Below are 17,429 nucleotides of genomic sequence, written 5' to 3'. Positions count from 1 at the left end.
TTTGTTTGTTTCTCTCTGTTTGTTTTTGTTTGTTACTCTCTGTTTGTTTTTGTTTGTTTCTCTCTGTTTGTTTTTGTTTGTTTCTCTCTGTTTGTTGGGTTTTCTTTCTGTTTGTTTGTTTGTTAGTTTCAATTTGTTTCTTTGCTTTTCTTTGTTTCTCTTTAGTTTTTTGTTTATTGGTTCATTTCTGTTTAGTTCTTGAGTTTTGTTTTTGTTTGTTTGTTTGTTTTTCAGTTTGTTTATCAGTTTCTTTCAAAATGAAGACATCACAAATAAGCAAAATGGATAATCTTACGAAGAAGTAACATTGAAACACTGAAATTTCATGGACGAACAAGACAAATTATTTTGTCTTTTAATTATTTCGCTTTTTTTCTGAAATGCAGTTTAACAAAAAAAATACAAATCTGAATTGACAAGTGTTGTGACTTGTGCATCGTACTCTCATCACATAATTTTGAATTAATTTGAACATTAGGTTTTTTAATTTTGACATATAAGAACAAAACAGAGCAACTTTTAAATACATCAACTGCATCTGTTAGTGTGCAACAAATCAATATTTTCTCTCCTTCGCCCCATTTAACTAAGCTTTCCTGTAATCTTGGTGGAGTTCAGGGTTCAGCTGATACACTTCCTATGAACTGCAAACAGGATTACAATCAGCTGAAGGTGGAAAAGAGAGAGAAATGTGCACCGAAATACTGTAAATCGTCAACTCGTCCATTAAACTGCAACCTCGGACAACTCGACCACTGACAGCGCCCCCCAGTGGACAACTCGACCACTGACAGCGCCCCCCAGTGGACAACTCGACCACTGACAGCGAAAATAAATCCTGTCCAATGTACGTCCTCTACTTATTATTTCTAATTTCTATTTTATATATGTTTCATATAACTAGTATATGTCCATATTTATTTAGAATGGTATCATATGGCTTTGTTTCTCACAAAGAATGGTCTTCTTTGAGCGCATGACCCCCCCCCCCCTCCCCCCTCCTAAACTTCTGCACTGCTGTGTGCTGCACGTTTGACCTCACTAATGACTATCAGTCATATTTGAATCATGTTTATCGTGTAATGTTGCTACTGTACAGCCCCACAGCTCGTTAACATATCGGAGGGCGAACTTACCTGATGCGCCTGAATGCATCACTCAAAGTGGTCACCTAGGAAGTGGCGTTATCCCGTTCGGGGCACTACAATGCCTTTACACCGTTATAAAGATACTTTGAAATCCAATAATTCAAATCAATAATATTGAAAAAGCTTGTTACGTCCTACTGTAGCAGCTCATTAAACTGTCGGAAGGCGAGTTTCCAACAGTTTACCGAGCACCTGAACGCATCACTCAAAGCTGTCGTCTGTGAAGCAGCTTTTAACTTTACGGCTTATTTGTTTTCAGAAGTACATTTCTAAAAAGCGTCTTTCTGAAGAGCGTTTCTGAGCCGGTGCACGGTGCTCCTGTTGAGTCTGGCTCTGGGCAGCTGCCAATGTTTATGCTGAAACAAATAGTGGTGGACGAGTTGTCTGTTCACCGGTTTACACGGTCAGCCGCAGTGAACAGTTTAGGGAATCAGAGATATGATTTGAATGAGGCGAGTTTATTCTTTATTCCATTTATATTGATCAAGTTCAAGCATCTCAAATCAAAATGTATTTTGTAAATTGTTTGCAAATTTGAATCTGTGTTGAGTGAAGCGTGTGTTGAGCCGTGGCCATTCCCAATGGAGTTGCTGTTTTCTTCTTCTCTGGTTTCCCACTTTTCTCAGGAAGCTAAGGCACTTCAACATCAGTAAAACGATTCTAACTATGGATTACCCGTCACTCATGGAATCCATTCTCACCTTCAATATCACATCTTGGTACAACTTCATCACCAGCAAATAGAAAATAAAACTATCACACATCACCGACCACATCACCATCTATCCATCTATCTATCTATCTCTCTCTCTCTCTCTCTCTCTCTCTCTCTCTCTCTCTCTCTCTCTCTCTCTCTATCTATCTATCTATCTATCTATCTATCTATCTATCTATCTATCTATCTATCTATCTATCTATCTCTCTCTCTCTGTCTCTCTATCTATCTATCTCTCTCTCTCTCTATCTCTCTCTCTCTCTCTCTCTCTCTCTCTCTCTCTCTCTCTCTCTCTCTCTCTCTCTATCTATCTATCTATCTATCTATCTATCTATCTCTCTCTCTCTCTCTCTCTCTCTCTCTCTCTCTCTCTCTCTCTCTCTCTCTCTCTCTCTCTCTCTCTCTCTCTCTCTCTCTCTCTATCTATCTATCTATCTATCTATCTATCTATCTATCTATCTATCTCTCTCTCTCTCTCTGTCTCTCTATCTATCTATCTATCTATCTCTCTCTCTCTCTCCTCGTCTCTCTCTCTCTATCTATCTATCTATCTCTCTCTCTCTCTCTCTATCTATCTATCTATCTATCTATCTATCTCTCTCTCTCTATCTATCTATCTATCTATCTCTCTATCTATCTCTCTCTCTCTCTATCTCTCTATCTCTCTCTCTATCTATCTATCTCTCTATCTCTCTATCTATCTATCTATCCATCTAGCATCTCTCTCTCTCTCTCTCTCTCTCTCTCTCTCTCTATCTATTCTCTCTCTCTCTCTCTCTCTCTCTATCTCTCTATCTATCTATCTATCTATCTCTCTCTCTCTCTCTCTCTCTCTCTCTCTCTCTCTCTCTATCTATCTATCTATTAAAAAGACGTGCTTGTCGTTGCGTGCTCTGACTTCCGGCGCGTGATCTCATCCACGCTGACTTGACACTATTGTGACGTCACCTGTTTACTGCCTTCCCGTCGAACGCACGTCGTGCACGTGACCGCGGCGCTGTTGGCGTGCTCGTCCTCGCTCGGTCCTCGTGCACGTGTCCGTCTCGGCGCTCACATGGTGGAGGAGGAGGAGGGGAGGAGGAAGAAGGGGAGGAGGAGGAGGTGGTGGAAAATCAGGAGAGGGGGAGGAGGAGCAGGAGGGGGAGGAGACTCTCAAAGTATTATCCAGTGTTGCCACAGTTACTTTGAAAAAGTAATTTGATTACTGATCATTAGTTACTCCTTTAAAATGGAATTTAGTTACTTTACTTGTTACTTGTTTTAAAAAGTGACTAAGTTAGATTACAAGTAACTTCTTAGTTACTTTCAGCAGCTGCTGACAACACGTCCCAACATATAAAGGACAAATGGTTTTTTACCACGAACTCAGTTCTGACCTTTGACCTCCTGCTCCTTGTTGATACATGTTTAACCTTTGACCTCCTGCTGATACATATTTAATCTTTGACCTTCATTCTTTGTTGTATTTACATCTGACTCAGGGTTTTATTATTAGAGTTTTACTATTACTGGTATTTATTTACCAGGAGATGTAGTTGGAGTCTGTTGTTGCACTATTTATCTACTTACCTGTATATATTTGCACTGTCTGCTCTATGCAACCTTTTAATTACCCCCCTCGGGGACAAATAAAGTCTTTGATTGATTGATTGATTGATTGATTGATTGAAAAAGAGATAAATTACAAAAAGAGTTCAACATCTGTGCAGGTGAGTTCTTGTTGCAATGATAAGGTTTGGTGTTGACATTTCTTGGTTCCCATTCTTTTGTGTCACCTGAACGCACCGTTACAGCGAGTTGGCCTGTGATTGGCTGAGAGTGGAGAAGGGGGCGGGTCTGGTGAGACTATACACTGAGTGTGTGTGTGTTCATTTGAAGGAGTGAGAAGGAGGGAGCGGCCCGGTTCTCTTTAATAATAAAGCGGCTTCGCAGACAAGAGACTTGTCCTGTTGGACGTTATAACAGAAACATTGTGACTTGGAGAAGTAACTTTAATCTGATTACTGGTTTGGAAATAGTAACACGTTAGCTTACTTGTTACTGAAAAAGTGGTCATATCACTGGTATCAACACAGCTGTTACCATGGCGACAGCGTTACTAGGATTATATAATACCCTTACCTTGTTGACGTGTAAAGTGACGTCACCACATCCAGTCGCACTGCGAGAAGCAGGATGTCAAGCTTCTGACGGGCCTCTCCCCTGGAGAGGCTCCCTGGAGAGCCCCCTGGAGAGGCCCCCTGGAGAGGCTCCCTGGAGAGCCCCCCTGGAGAGCCCCCTGGAGAGCCCCCCTGGAGAGCCCCCTGGAGAGGCCCCCTGGAGAGGCTCCCTGGAGAGGCTCCCTGGAGAGGCTCCCTGGAGAGCCCCCTGGAGAGGCCCCCTGGAGAGGCTCCCTGGAGAGGCTCCCTGGAGAGGCTCCCTGGAGAGCCCCCTGGAGAGCCCCCTGGAGAGCCCCCTGGAGAGGCCCCCTGGAGAGCTCCCTGGAGAGGCTCCCTGGAGAGCCCCCCTGGAGAGGCTCCCTGGAGAGCCCCCTGGAGAGGCTCCCTGGAGAGCCCCCTGGAGAGCCCCCCTGGAGAGGCCCCCTGGAGAGCTCCCTGGAGAGCCCCCTGGAGAGGCCCCCTGGAGAGGCCCCCTGGAGAGGCTCCCTGGAGAGGCCCCCTGGAGAGGCTCCCTGGAGAGCCCCCTGGAGAGGCTCCCTGGAGAGGCCCCCTGGAGAGGCTCCCTGGAGAGGCTCCCTGGAGAGCCCCCTGGAGAGCCCCCTGGATAGGCCCCCTGGAGAGGCCCCCTGGAGAGGCTCCCTGGAGAGCCCCCTGGAGAGGCTCCCTGGAGAGACCCCCTGGAGAGCCCCCTGGAGAGGCCCCCTGGAGAGCCCCCTGGAGAGGGTTAGGGTCTAACGGCTCAAATGCTGAAGTAGAAGGTGAAAGCTTTAATTATCTCTCTGAACTGAAATCCCACTTTCTCACACTTTTTAATTGAACAGAATTTATTTGACGCAGTAAGTAAATTATCAAAAGATAGAAAAGGAAGAGGCGAGAATAAACAACAGTTATCAGAGTAATAAAACAGACTCTAGTTTCTCTGTCCTCTACTACAGTACAGTTCTTTCTCTCCATACTTTTCAAAGATGATAAATAGTGACATAGTTCCTTCTGATAATGTTGATGTACTTTTTCATTAATTGTTGTTCCAGTAATTAATATCGTGTTAACGGCCAAATCAGGAATTGAGTTTCCATATTCAAGGTAAGAACGTTTGTCAAATTAACAAAAGCTAAACAAGTATATCTAAAAAGCATTAATTCAAAGAAAGAGCTCTACTAAATACTCCTGAAACTCGTTAATTCTTGCCTTTTCAGGATATTTCTGCTTTTTATATCTTTAGCTTATGAAACAATGTGTGAAGCTCCTCCTGGTCAGAGCAGATCCCTGATCTCTTCCTTCAGGAGATAGATGAACCAGTAATACAACTTTATAGCTGGAGAAGAGAAGCATTACAGTTCAGCCTTATTCAGCTTGAGAAGCGGAGGCTTCTTCCTATCCCTCTTCCAACCAGTCAAAGTGAATTAAATCAAAATGGCCTTTTTTTGATCAATTATTTTAATCTTTTTTTTCCTTTTCTTTCTTTTCCATTTGTTACATCTAATTTTAAATTGTTCATTCGTTCGAAATAAATAAATCAAATCAAATCAAATCAATCAAATCAATCAAATCAAATCAAATCAAATCAAATCAAATCAAATCAAATCAAGCATTCACACGTCTGGTTCTCATCTGAAATTCTCATTTCTCCTTTCAAAACCATTCATGGAACGTCTCCCAGGCGCATTCTATTCTGATTGGCTCTTTTAACTCATGACGCATCTTTGTGGGCGGGGCTTTCGCGGACCCGGAAGTTGACGTAACATTTGTTTTGGGACACTGAGCAGAAGCAGTCCGGAGAAATGGAGCAAAACAACGAGGATTATAAGGTATTTCACCGTTTCTTCTCTCTGTTTTCCAACCGCTCCTTCATTTAATAGTGTTAATACTCCAAAGTGAACGTTATGAAGTGAACTTATTGATCTGTGCGTCAGTTTTCGCTGATGTTAGCGCTTTAAAGCTAGCAGTCCACAATGTTCCAACACAAGCGCGGATCTGGATCAAACTGTCCGAATGTTTCCTGTCCGACGTAAACAAAAATATAATCTTTCAGAATTTCGTGAGCAAAGACGTTGTGGATTAAGTTTCATTAAGTTTGTGTGCTTTGGCTGAGTTTTAGACGCACTGTGCGTCACAGTGTGCTCACGTGACGTCCTCGTGTGGCGTCATCACGTGACGTCCTCATGTCCTTCATCACGTCTTTGTTGTGGAACTTCTCATGATAGTTTGGTCTTTAAAATGTTTAAACTGGTGACAGAAGTTGAGCAGTTTGTTGTGGTTCTGTCACAGTTAAACAGATATTCCTGTTAAAGTGATTTTATCTTTCCTTTCGTACTTATATTTTATATTTTTTATAGATATTTTATATAAATGAATAAAATAATCAGACTTTATGGGTTTGATGTTTTCTTTCTTTTCCATCCAAAGTTTCCAGAACATTTTGGTTTGGACCTTTAATAATGTTTCTACAACTAATATTTCATGTCTGATGTCGTCAGTCGTGTCTGGAGGTTGATCCTCTTCATCCTTCTTTTATACTGCTTCATACTTCACACACACACACACACACACACACACACACACACACACACACACACACACACACACACACACACACACACACACACACACACACACACACACACACACACACACCCAGAGGGTCACTAGTAATTAACCTCACATGTATTTGGACTGTGGGATGAAACCAGAGGAAACCAACATACATGTTGACATGTTGACATGGTTTTTATTTTATTCATTCATGCAGTAACTTTAATTGTAACCATTTATTCCCCCGAAGGTATATTACATATCAGTAATTATAAAAAGTAATTTATTGATACTTCTTCATCAGATATCGTGTTATTGTAATAGTTTGAACATGTTTAAATGAATTGAATAATAAGTGAGTGAATCTTATTGAATATTAATGAAGCTAAAGAGTTGATTTATTAAATGATATTTCTTCCCACTCCTTTTCAGACATGAGTTTATTGTTCTGCTGTAATTATTCACTGTTTGTGTGGTGAAATATCTTTTCTTATCTCGTGTGCACTCTTATTCATCTATGTTAGGGACGAATCTTTAAAACATGCTGTCGTCAAGTAGTTCTTTTTTTGGTTGGTGTTACTTAAGATTTTACTGAATTATCAGTATGACTCATCCATTCACCCATCCATCATCCATCCATCATCCATCATCCATCTACCCACCTACCCATCCATCCATCCATCATCCATCATCCATCATCCATCCATCCATCCATCCACCCATCCACCCACCCACCTACCCATCCATCATCCATCCATCCATCATCCATCCATCCATCCATCCATCCATCCATTCACCCATCCATCCATCTACCCACCTACCCATCCATCATCCATCCATCCATCCATCCACCCACCCACCCACCTACCCATCCATCATCCATCCATCCACCCACCCACCTACCCATCCATCATCCATCCATCCATCCATCCACCCACCCACCTACCCATCCATCATCCATCCATCCACCCACCCACCCACCTACCCATCCATCATCCATCCATCCATCCATCCACCCACCCACCTACCCATCCATCATCCATCCATCCACCCATCCATCCACCCATCCATCCACCCATCATCCAGTAGGAAAGTTGAATTGCTGCTCCTAATAGTTGCCCCGTGTGTAGAACTGAGTGCTGTTTGAAGGAAAGGGTTTCTTCAGGTTGGACGAGGTTGTTGTGCGTCTCGGTGTCTTCCTGTGATCTTTATTCTTTCATTTGTCGTCTCAGCTGATATTCGAGAAGGAAGGCGTGTACCTCCACACTAACGCTAAGAGGAGCAACCAGGACACCAGCATCCCGGGCTTCATCCGGATAGTGGAGCGGGTAAGTCTCTTCACACACACACATATTAACCCCCGAAGCGCCGGCTGACTGAAGGCGTGCGGTTGTGCAGGCGGGGATAGCGGCGTTAGAGTGGAGCCCCCTGGAGGATGAAGGTCGCAGTGCTCCCGCCGTGCTCTACACCAGAAAGGTGAGGAAACGTCCACGTGACTCATGTGGGAAATGGATGGAAAGACTTTCCTTCATGAGGTTTTTCTTGTGGTGAAGGAGGGCGAGGGAGGGGAGGAGGACACCAACTTTGACCCCGGCTACGAGCCGGACTGGGCGGTCATCAGCACGGTGAAGAAAGACCGAGAGCACGTCCCGGTCAAAGACTCAGGTGATGTTTCAACAAAATAACACCAGTTTGTATGAGAGCAGAATGGAAGGAAGCTTTGAGAGGAGGACATGAGACGAGAGACTGGAAGACACTTGTTGAAAGCAGACGTCCTGTTTCCTCCGCCTGCAGACCAGTGGGCCTTCTCGCTGCCTCTGTCCGAGCTCTACTCTCTGCGCCGAGCTCGCTTCTCCCTCGGACGGAACTTCCTGGTGCTGACGAGTCGAGGCGGCCACCCGCTGCCCCCCCTCCACTTCCACCGCGGAGGAACCCGCGAGCTGCTGCGCGCCATGCACCGCTACGTGGTCCTGGACCCGTGAGGAGCAACGCCACACTCACCGCAGCGGCGTCACATGACCAGGAAGTAGTCATCACATGCTGTTTGTCGTCTTCTTCAGGTCGCCGGTGGACGGGCGGCTCTTCCTGGCGTTCCCGCACGACTCCGGCACTCTGTCTCAGTCCTTTGATAAGCTGCACCTCCTGGAGGACGGGCACTCGGATCTCGTCACGGTACGTCTTCTCTTTTCACTCAGGAACAAAGTTGTTGACGCCATTAACCCTCTGGATCCAAAGCTCTCCTGTTCACTGTGTTCTGTAGACCTCACTGCACCGCTCTAGATTCAATACAACCATGATGCACAAAGTTTAAAAGCCAAAGATCCTTAGAAAAAAGGAAAAAACAGGCATCAGATTGTTTCATTTAAAAAACAGTAAATCTAGTGAATTGGTGTGTTCGAGACATTTCCCCCGGCGCCTCCAGACAGATCTGTAGTTTGCAGATCACACGATGTAAAGCTGAATCACAGTCGACGAAGTACGTGAGTCCACGTGATTCACAAGAATAAAACGTCATAAGCCTGCGCCGTCCGTCCACAGAAAAGGAACGAGCGCCGCTGAGCCCAGCGCTCGTCTCTGTGGCCTTCAAGCTTCATTTCTATTGGTCAGTTAGTTGATGTAAAGCTGAAAGAGAAAAGGAAGTCATCGTTCCAGGATAAAGCAAAATGTCACGATATAATGTGTTCCGAGGCTCCTTCAACCTTTTATTGTGAAGATCTGGGTCCTTCAAGTAAAGGACTGGGAATCACTGATCTAACGCCTCGTCTCTATTTTGTCTTTATCTTCAGAACAAATGACACCAAAACAAATCTGACCTTTTGAAATGTGTGTTTTAACCATGGGGTGTTTAAATGCAACAGGAAGAGGCGGACAGGTATTACTCAGTCTACCTGTTGAATCATGAATGTTTAACCTGCAGAACCAGAAAACCCTGCAGTGTTTGATTTGTGATTCTTTTGTAGTTTTAATGTACATGTGATGGTGTGTATTTCTAAGTTTACACAGATGTGTGAGTGTGTGCTCAAATTTGTACAGAACACTGATTTGTGTGTCACTAAGAGAATTTGTGGGTGTGTGAGCCTGTTTACAAGGACCTGGTTCCTGACTGACAGGCTCTAACCCTGGTTTCTAACTGGCAGGCTCTCAGCCCCGGTTTCTGACTGACAGGCTCTAACCCTGGTTTCTGACGGGCAGGCTCTCAGCCCCGGTTTCTGACTGACAGGCTCTAACCCTGGTTTCTGACGGGCAGGCTCTCAGCCCCGGTTTCTGACTGACAGGCTCTAACCCTGGTTTCTGACGGGCAGGCTCTCAGCCCTGGTTTCTGACTGACAGGCTCCCAGCCTTGGTTTCTAACTGGCAGGCTCTCAGCCCTGGTTTCTGACTGACATGCTCTCAGCCCCGGTTTCTGACTGACAGGCTCTCAGCCCTTCCTTTTGTATATCAAACATCGTTTATAAACTGGTGCTTTGTAAATGTGAAACTTTTCTGAAATGAAAATCCAAAAGCGATGCTTTTTCCCTTTGCAGCGTTGTGAAGTGTCTGTGGGGCCGAAGTAACCTGTAATCACTGAAATACCAGAGCTGGCTTGATTAAAATGAGCCTTCAAGACTAAACAGAGGGCGAGAGTCAGGGGTTCAGCTCAGTAGAAGTAAATAGTGAGCTGAGGTGCAGCTGACGACCTTTTAAGTCCTTGTTGGTTCTCAGACTTTCAATATACAAACACTAAACATCAACACACATGACTCTCCCGACACACACGGATGAAGATTCTCAGGATGTCGCCTCACTTCTTTTTGACCGTCGTCCTCTATAAACACAGAGATTCATCCACGATCCATACGCCACCACATTCGGAGGATTTTCCAAAGTCACTAACTTCTTTCGAGCGGCGATCCGGCCTCCGGATTCTCTGGGCCACCCCCGCTGTCCTGGCGACCCCAGTCTGCCCTCCCAGCCCGATGAAGAGCCGGGATTCGAACTCATCACCTGTGTAAGACAAACACCCTGATGGAACATTCAGGACTCAGGATGAGATCGAGGGGCTTTCAGGGAAATCTGCTTTGACCTGCAGGGCGTGGAGCTCGGCCCCAGGCCGCACGTCGCCCGTGGTCCGCCTCTGGACAAGTGGGAGGAGCTTCTGGACCCCGAAGGACGAGTGACCAACCCGGAGAGGATCAGAGAGCTGGTGTTCAGAGGGGTAGGACAGTAACTGGATCATTCCTCCTCCTCTCTTTTCAAGCATTCATGAACTCTTCTCTGTCCTTCAGGGAATCACACCACCGCTCAGGAAGGAGAGCTGGAAGTTTCTTCTTGGTTTCTATCCCTGGAGCAGCACTACAAAGGAAAGGGAGGAGATTCTTCGGGTCAAAACGTTGGTTTTCTTGCTCCCTATACACTTGATTTGATATTTCAAGAGGCACATTTGATGAGACACTTTGGTGTCCTGCCATGTTGACTTGTCCCACGCTCGCCTGTTTAAAGAACCTTTTCAGGAGGAAACTCTCTTCTTCTCATTTGGCCGTTGGTTTAACAGGAAGTATTTTAAAAGCAAGATCCAGCAATGTACCCGTCTGTGGTAACGGGAAAACATGTTTTCAGGACTGTTTTCTTTCTGCTTGTTTTTAACTGAACTCTTCCTCACTGAAGCGTTGATGTTCCTCTGACTCTGCAGTGACGAGTACTTCAGGATGAAGGTGCAGTGGAAGTCTGTGAGCGACGAGCAGGAGATGAGGAACTCCCTCCTCCGAGGATACAGGAACCTGATTGGTCAGCATCAGTGTGACGTTCAGGTCACGACGCGTTAATGACGCGTTCACGACGCGTTAATGACGCGTTCACGACGCGTTAATGACGCGTTCACGACGCGTTAATGACGCGTTCACGACGCGTTAACGACGCGTTCACGACGCGTTAACGACGCGTTCACGACGCGTTAACGACGCGTTCACGACGCGTTCACGACGCGTTAGTGACGCGTTCACGACGAGGTCATGACGCGTTTATTACGAGGTCATGACGCGTTCACGACGCGTTCACGACGAGGTCATGACGCGTTCGTGACGCGTTCACGACGAGGTCACGACGCGTTCACGACGAGGTCGCGACGTGTTCGTGACGTGTTCGTGACGTGTTCGTGACGTGTTAATGACGTGTTCGTGACGTGTTCGTGACGTGTTCGTGACGTGTTAATGACGTGTTCGTGACGTGTTCGTGACGTGTTCATGACGTGTTAATGACGTGTTCATGACGCGTTCACGATGTGTTAATGACGTGTTCGTGACGTGTTCGTGACGTGTTAATGACGTGTTCGTGACGTGTTCGTGACGTGTTAATGACGTGTTCATGACGTGTTCATGACGTGTTCGTGACGTGTTAATGACGTGTTCGTGACGTGTTCGTGACGTGTTCGTGACGTGTTCGTGACGTGTTAATGACGTGTTCGTGACGTGTTCGTGACGTGTTAATGACGTGTTAATGACGTGTTAATGACGTGTTCACGACGTGTTCATGACGTGTTCATGACGTGTCTTTCCAGTAGTTTTTGCAGCAGCAGACACTGAAGTCGAGTTTCTTTGTTCCTCCTGAACAGAGCGAGACGTCAGCAGGACGGACCGACACAACACCTTCTTCTCTGGGAACGATAATCCTGGACTGACGCTGCTCCACGACGTGCTGATGACATACTGCATGTACAACTTCGACCTCGGTGGGTTTGGATCAACTTTATTGATCGGCTGCAGGTGAACACAGACACACAAAGTCCAGACTTCTGCAGCGAGTTCTGGAGAGAAGAGCTGGGAAGCTGAAGGTGGGATGGATCCAGGAATGTTCTGGTTACTGTGGTACTCTTTCTCAATATTCTAGAACTATGTGGGTCACTACTGAGGCAAAGTATTCTCTATTGAAATGTATTATATAAGATGTGATTCATCCTTTCTCACCTGCTGGGAACAGGACAGAATTCTGAAGCACAAAAATCAAATTGCAATAACAGTTTTGTGAATAAAGGAAGTCTTTTATTGTCTCGTGTCCTCGTCTCTCTCTGTGTCCAGGTTACGTCCAGGGAATGAGCGACCTGCTGTCTCCCATCCTGTTTGTCACGCAGAACGAGGTGGAATCCTTCTGGTGTCTGACCGGCTTCATGGAGCTGCTGGTGAGAACCACCGAGGCAATACAGCCTCACCAGTTCACATTGATTACAAAAATAAAAGCCCATAAAGAATTGACTGGAGTAAATAAATAGTTTAATAAAAATATGACAGAATGGCCAGAGACAAACAATAAAACTAAAGGACAAAATAAATAGAATTAAATCATTAAAACAGTTTAGAATTAGTGAACCTGGTGACAAACAAAGTTTTTAACTACAAATATCTTTTGTACTTATTGACAAATCCTATTAAAGATAAGCAGATTTTTTATACCTTTAAAATCCTGATTACAGACATTATGGGTTGACTTCAGACGCTCTACATTTAGACGCCCCCTTTCAGACGCTCTACATTCAAACGCGCTACATTTAGACGCTCTGCATTCAGACGCTCTACATTCAGACGCTCTACACTCAGACGCTCTGCATTCCGACACTCTACATTCAGACGCTCTACACTCAGACGCTCTGCATTCAGACGCTCTGCATTCAGACACTCTACATTCAGACGCTCTGCATTCAGACGCTCTGCATTCAGACACTCTGCATTCAGACGCTCTGCATTCAGACGCTCTGCATTCAGACGCTCTCCTTTAAGACGCTCTACATTCAGACGCTCTACACCCAGACGCTCTACATTCAGACGCTCTACATTCCGACACTCTACATTCAGACGCTCTACATTCAGACGCTCTACACTCAGACGCTCTGCATTCAGACGCTCTGCATTCAGACACTCTACATTCAGACGCTCTACATTCAGACGCTCTGCATTCAGACGCTCTGCATTCAGACGCTCTCCTTTAAGACGCTCTGCATTCAGACGCTCTACATTCAGACGCTCTACATTCGCCCTGACAAACAGCTTTGCTCCCTGTTACTCCCCATCGTTAAGGTTTGCAGGTATTATCCTGTATTTGCTTTGTGGTTTCATGACTAAAACAAGCAGCAGCGCCCCCTAGTGGCCCACAATCTATCCACCTTGTTGTCAGCGTTCCTGCTGTTGCTCGGTGAATGTGAAGCGTTGTGTAACCGGAGGCTGAGAGGAACCGTTCTCCTCCCTGCAGCACCAGAACTTCGAGGAATCCCAGGAGGCCATGAAGCAGCAGCTGCTGCAGCTCAGCTTCCTGCTGAAGGCGCTGGACCCGGAGCTGTGCGACTTCCTGGGTCAGTCATGTGACCTCTGTGAAGGAACGAGGAGGAATGGCCGCCTAAATGCGTCTCCTTCCTCCTGCAGACTCTCAGGACAGCGGCTCTCTGTGCTTCTGCTTCCGCTGGCTGCTCATCTGGTTCAAGAGGGAGTTTTCCTTCGAGGACATCCTGGTCATGTGGGAGGTGAACGGCGCTTCTTCCTCTTCCAACTTCTCAAACATGGAAGCTTTTATTTGTGGTTGTGAATGCGGACTGTGGGTCCAGTGGGTCCAGTGGGTCCAGTGGGTCCAGTGGGTCCAGTGGGTCCAGTGGGTCCAGTGGGTCCAGTGGGTCCAGTGGGTCCAGTGGGTCCAGTGGGTCCAGTGGTGGGAACTGATCAGAACTCCCTCCCCAGGTCCTGTGGACTGGCCTCCCCTGTGAGAACTTCCACCTGCTGATCGCCTGCTCCATCCTGCAGTCGCAGCGCGGCGAGCTGATCGGCTCCCATCACGACTTCAACACCATCCTCAAGGTGCGCCTCGTGGTCACGCGCCTCAACGTGGACGTTCAGATTGTGATCCTCCGTTCTGCTTGATTCCAGCACATCAACGAGCTGAGCATGAAGCTGGACCTGCAGAGCGTCCTGAGCGGCGCCGAGGCCATCTACCTGCAGCTGCTGCAGTGTAAGGTCAGACCCTCTGCTTTTCTAAAGAAGGAAACATGCAGACTGCACACACTCCTCCTGGATCAGAACCACCGCATGACACACAAGAACTCTGCACTTTAGTCTGGCGGTGTTTTGAATTTCCTCATTTATGTCCAATAATCGTCCAAAATCATCATCATTTGAGTATTTTCATCTCAGATTCCGTTGCAGAACGTCAAACATAGAAACACCCAAAACCCTGAGACCCGGGCCGAGACCCGGGCCGAGATCCGGGCCGAGACCCGGGCCGAGACCCGGGCCGAGACCCGGGCCGAGACCCGGGCCGAGACCTCAGTGATGCTGCATGAAAACCATCAAACTAGTCTGAGCCTGAAAACCGTTTGTAAGAATACCCACAATGCAACAGTTTCCTGAACAATCCACTGGATCATTAGAATTGGCTTCATGGTGAGATTAGAGTCATTTTCATTTATAATAGTTTGTTTTCTTTGTTCAAATATAAACATTTCCATCACATCTACTCTGAAGCACAACAAAGGAAAAACTTTAACGCTTCAATTTAAAAGGTATAAAGACTCTGTCTGCTGCACTGCAGGTAAAGAGGGCCGGATGTGGAACCTGAACTCAGATGAGTTTGGCTCCTCAACATCGCAAACGTCTCAGGCCTCTTGACTAAAGCTTTGTTTACATGTTTACATGTTCACATGTTTACATGTTTACATGTTTACATGTTTACATGTTCACATGTTTACATGTTTACATGTTCACATGTTTACATGTTTACATGTTTACATGTTCACATGTTTACATGTTTACATGTTTACATGTTCACATGTTTACATGTTCACATGTTTACATGTTTACATGTTTACATGTTTACATGTTTCATGTCAGAAAAGTTCATTCATGTCTGTTTCCACAGAAACGACAGAAACACTGCAAACGATGTAGTCAGCATGCCGGTCCACTAGTGGGTGCTGTTTGTTTTCATAATGAAAACACACACACACACACACACACACACACACACACACACACACACACACACACACACACACACACACACACACACACACACACACACACACACACACACACACACACACACACACACACACACACACGGCAGGACAATGAGCTCTAAACATGAACACTGGGAGAACAAAATAGAACCACCAAGTTGGATTGTTATTATGGTGACTGTCAAAATAAAAGTACCAAGTGGGATTGTTATTGCAATGACTGTCAAAATAAAACTACCAAGTTGGATTGTTATGATGGTGACTGTCAAAATAAAAGTACCAAGTCCAGGAGAACATGGACTGGGAGTCATGACACCACGTTGTTCTGATTGGCTCTACTGAGCATGTGCAGTGTGGTGGTAAAGCGGTAAAAAGATGATGTCACTGGGCGTCATGGAGCTGAGCTGCTCTGCTTCCTCCACCAGGAGCTTCCCCTGAAGGTGCAGCAGGTTCTGGGCCTCTACGTCCCGTCCAGCTCGGAGGACAGCAGCCCGGACTCCCAGGCCAGCGACACGCAGCGTCTCCTCAGCCAATCACAAGCCGGCGCGGCCGCGGCGCCCCCACCCTACACCCCCACCTATCCCTGAACTTGCAGCGGCATATTTATACACCAAATACAAAAGGTGATCCACTATGAGGGACGAAGACTGTTGTTACTGTTCCTCAGAGGCAGAGGGCGCTGCTGAGGCTTCTCTCTTTTCCTGAATGTCCCTGAACGCCACATGATTAAACACTATAGCCATGCTTGCGGCGCTGTCTGTCCTCTGCTTTGTTTTCATGTCTCGTGTCTTCTCTCCTCTTGATGTTGCTGTGTTAGGGATTATTTAACTGTATTCTTCTGCTCCTCATGTGGAGGCTTCAGTGTAATTTATACACTCACTGGTTCCTGCTCGAGGGGAAACGTGAACAGGACATGAAGGATGAAGTCACTGACAGCACTTTGATCGTTGTGTGTGAATCCATTCCAACCCGATGCAAACCTTTTCTTTGCATGCCTTGTACTTTTCCACATGTTTTAAGCCTTGTAATTATCTGTATAATGTTTAATCTGCAGATTATGAAGAAATAAATGGTTGAATCTTGGCAAAGGAGGGAGATCAATTTAGTTTTTTTCCTAAACATTGAATTCTGACATCTTGTTTTTATGTGAATCACCTGAGAAAATCCAGTCCCTCCTGAACAAACAGAGTTTATGATGAATGATTATTAATTGATCAGGATGAAGCAGCAGTATCACAACAAACTGTTTATCTCTCATTACCACACCACCCCGGAACATGAATAAAAGCTGATTTTCATCCAATAGAAACATAATGCTTCTTTCAAATAGTCCGCTTTTAATAATATTGTTTTAAAATGTTTTTCAAAATATGACTTTCCTTCACTAGAGGGCGCTTTCCTGTCCCACCTTGGCTGGTGGTCTGCAAGAAGAGAAGAAGCAAGAACATCTTTTAATGGCGGAAGGTCAAACTCATTTTAGTTTAGCAGAGTTTTATCTTGGTAAAAGATTTTCTATAATTACCATTGAACTTAAAGGTTTTCTTTTTTGTGGTGCAGATGATGAAAATGTCTATATTTTACCAAGTACTGCTAAAAATCATCTCAACTTAGAGGATTTTAATGAAACCTGCTGAACAATCCAGTGAAATGTTCAAAAAACTGTTGCATTATGGGTATTTTTTATAAACTATGATTTAAAATGTATAACTTAAAACTATATGTCTCACTTTATTCTCTTACTTATTTATATATATATATATATATATATATATATTTATATATCTCAAAGTCAGAGACATTTATTTGTAAATTCTGCTGCACATTTCTACACGTATAGAGAAAAAGCTTTTCCCTCTTACACGACATTAAAAAATTTAAAATCTGAATTACTCACACTAAAGTATACA

At 45.3% G+C, this 17,429-nt stretch overlaps 1 protein-coding gene across 3 annotated transcripts; it reads left to right on the top strand.

Annotated features, from left to right (window-relative positions):
* The first annotated feature begins 5,727 nt into the window (after positions 1–5,727).
* Positions 5,728–16,828, top strand: tbc1d17 (TBC1 domain family, member 17). Of its 3 annotated transcripts, none has more exons than XM_080487962.1 (17): positions 5,728–5,830; positions 7,787–7,882; positions 7,953–8,030; positions 8,108–8,219; positions 8,349–8,532; positions 8,615–8,726; positions 10,372–10,542; positions 10,624–10,749; positions 10,820–10,923; positions 11,224–11,318; positions 12,142–12,258; positions 12,605–12,705; positions 13,770–13,869; positions 13,940–14,037; positions 14,249–14,365; positions 14,435–14,521; positions 15,948–16,828. In XM_080487962.1, exons 1-17 carry the CDS (start codon positions 5,804–5,806, stop codon positions 16,107–16,109), a joined length of 1,887 nt encoding a protein of 628 aa, XP_080344088.1. In that variant the 5' UTR covers positions 5,728–5,803; the 3' UTR covers positions 16,110–16,828. The 3 variants fall into 3 exon arrangements, with proteins under 3 accessions (XP_080344088.1, XP_080344090.1, XP_080344089.1); XM_080487964.1 differs by having other exon boundaries at positions 5,735–5,830; positions 14,435–14,516; XM_080487963.1 differs by lacking the exon at positions 15,948–16,828 and adding an exon at positions 14,780–14,947 and having other exon boundaries at positions 5,735–5,830; positions 14,435–14,533.
* The last annotated feature ends 601 nt before the right edge of the window (positions 16,829–17,429 follow it).

This window comes from Lipophrys pholis (genome assembly GCF_963383615.2).
Source record: "Lipophrys pholis genome assembly, chromosome: 19".
Taxonomy (NCBI): Eukaryota; Metazoa; Chordata; class Actinopteri; order Blenniiformes; family Blenniidae; genus Lipophrys; species Lipophrys pholis.
The sequence above is the reverse complement of the archived record's forward strand: the minus strand, read 5'-3'. Positions and strand labels throughout refer to the sequence as shown.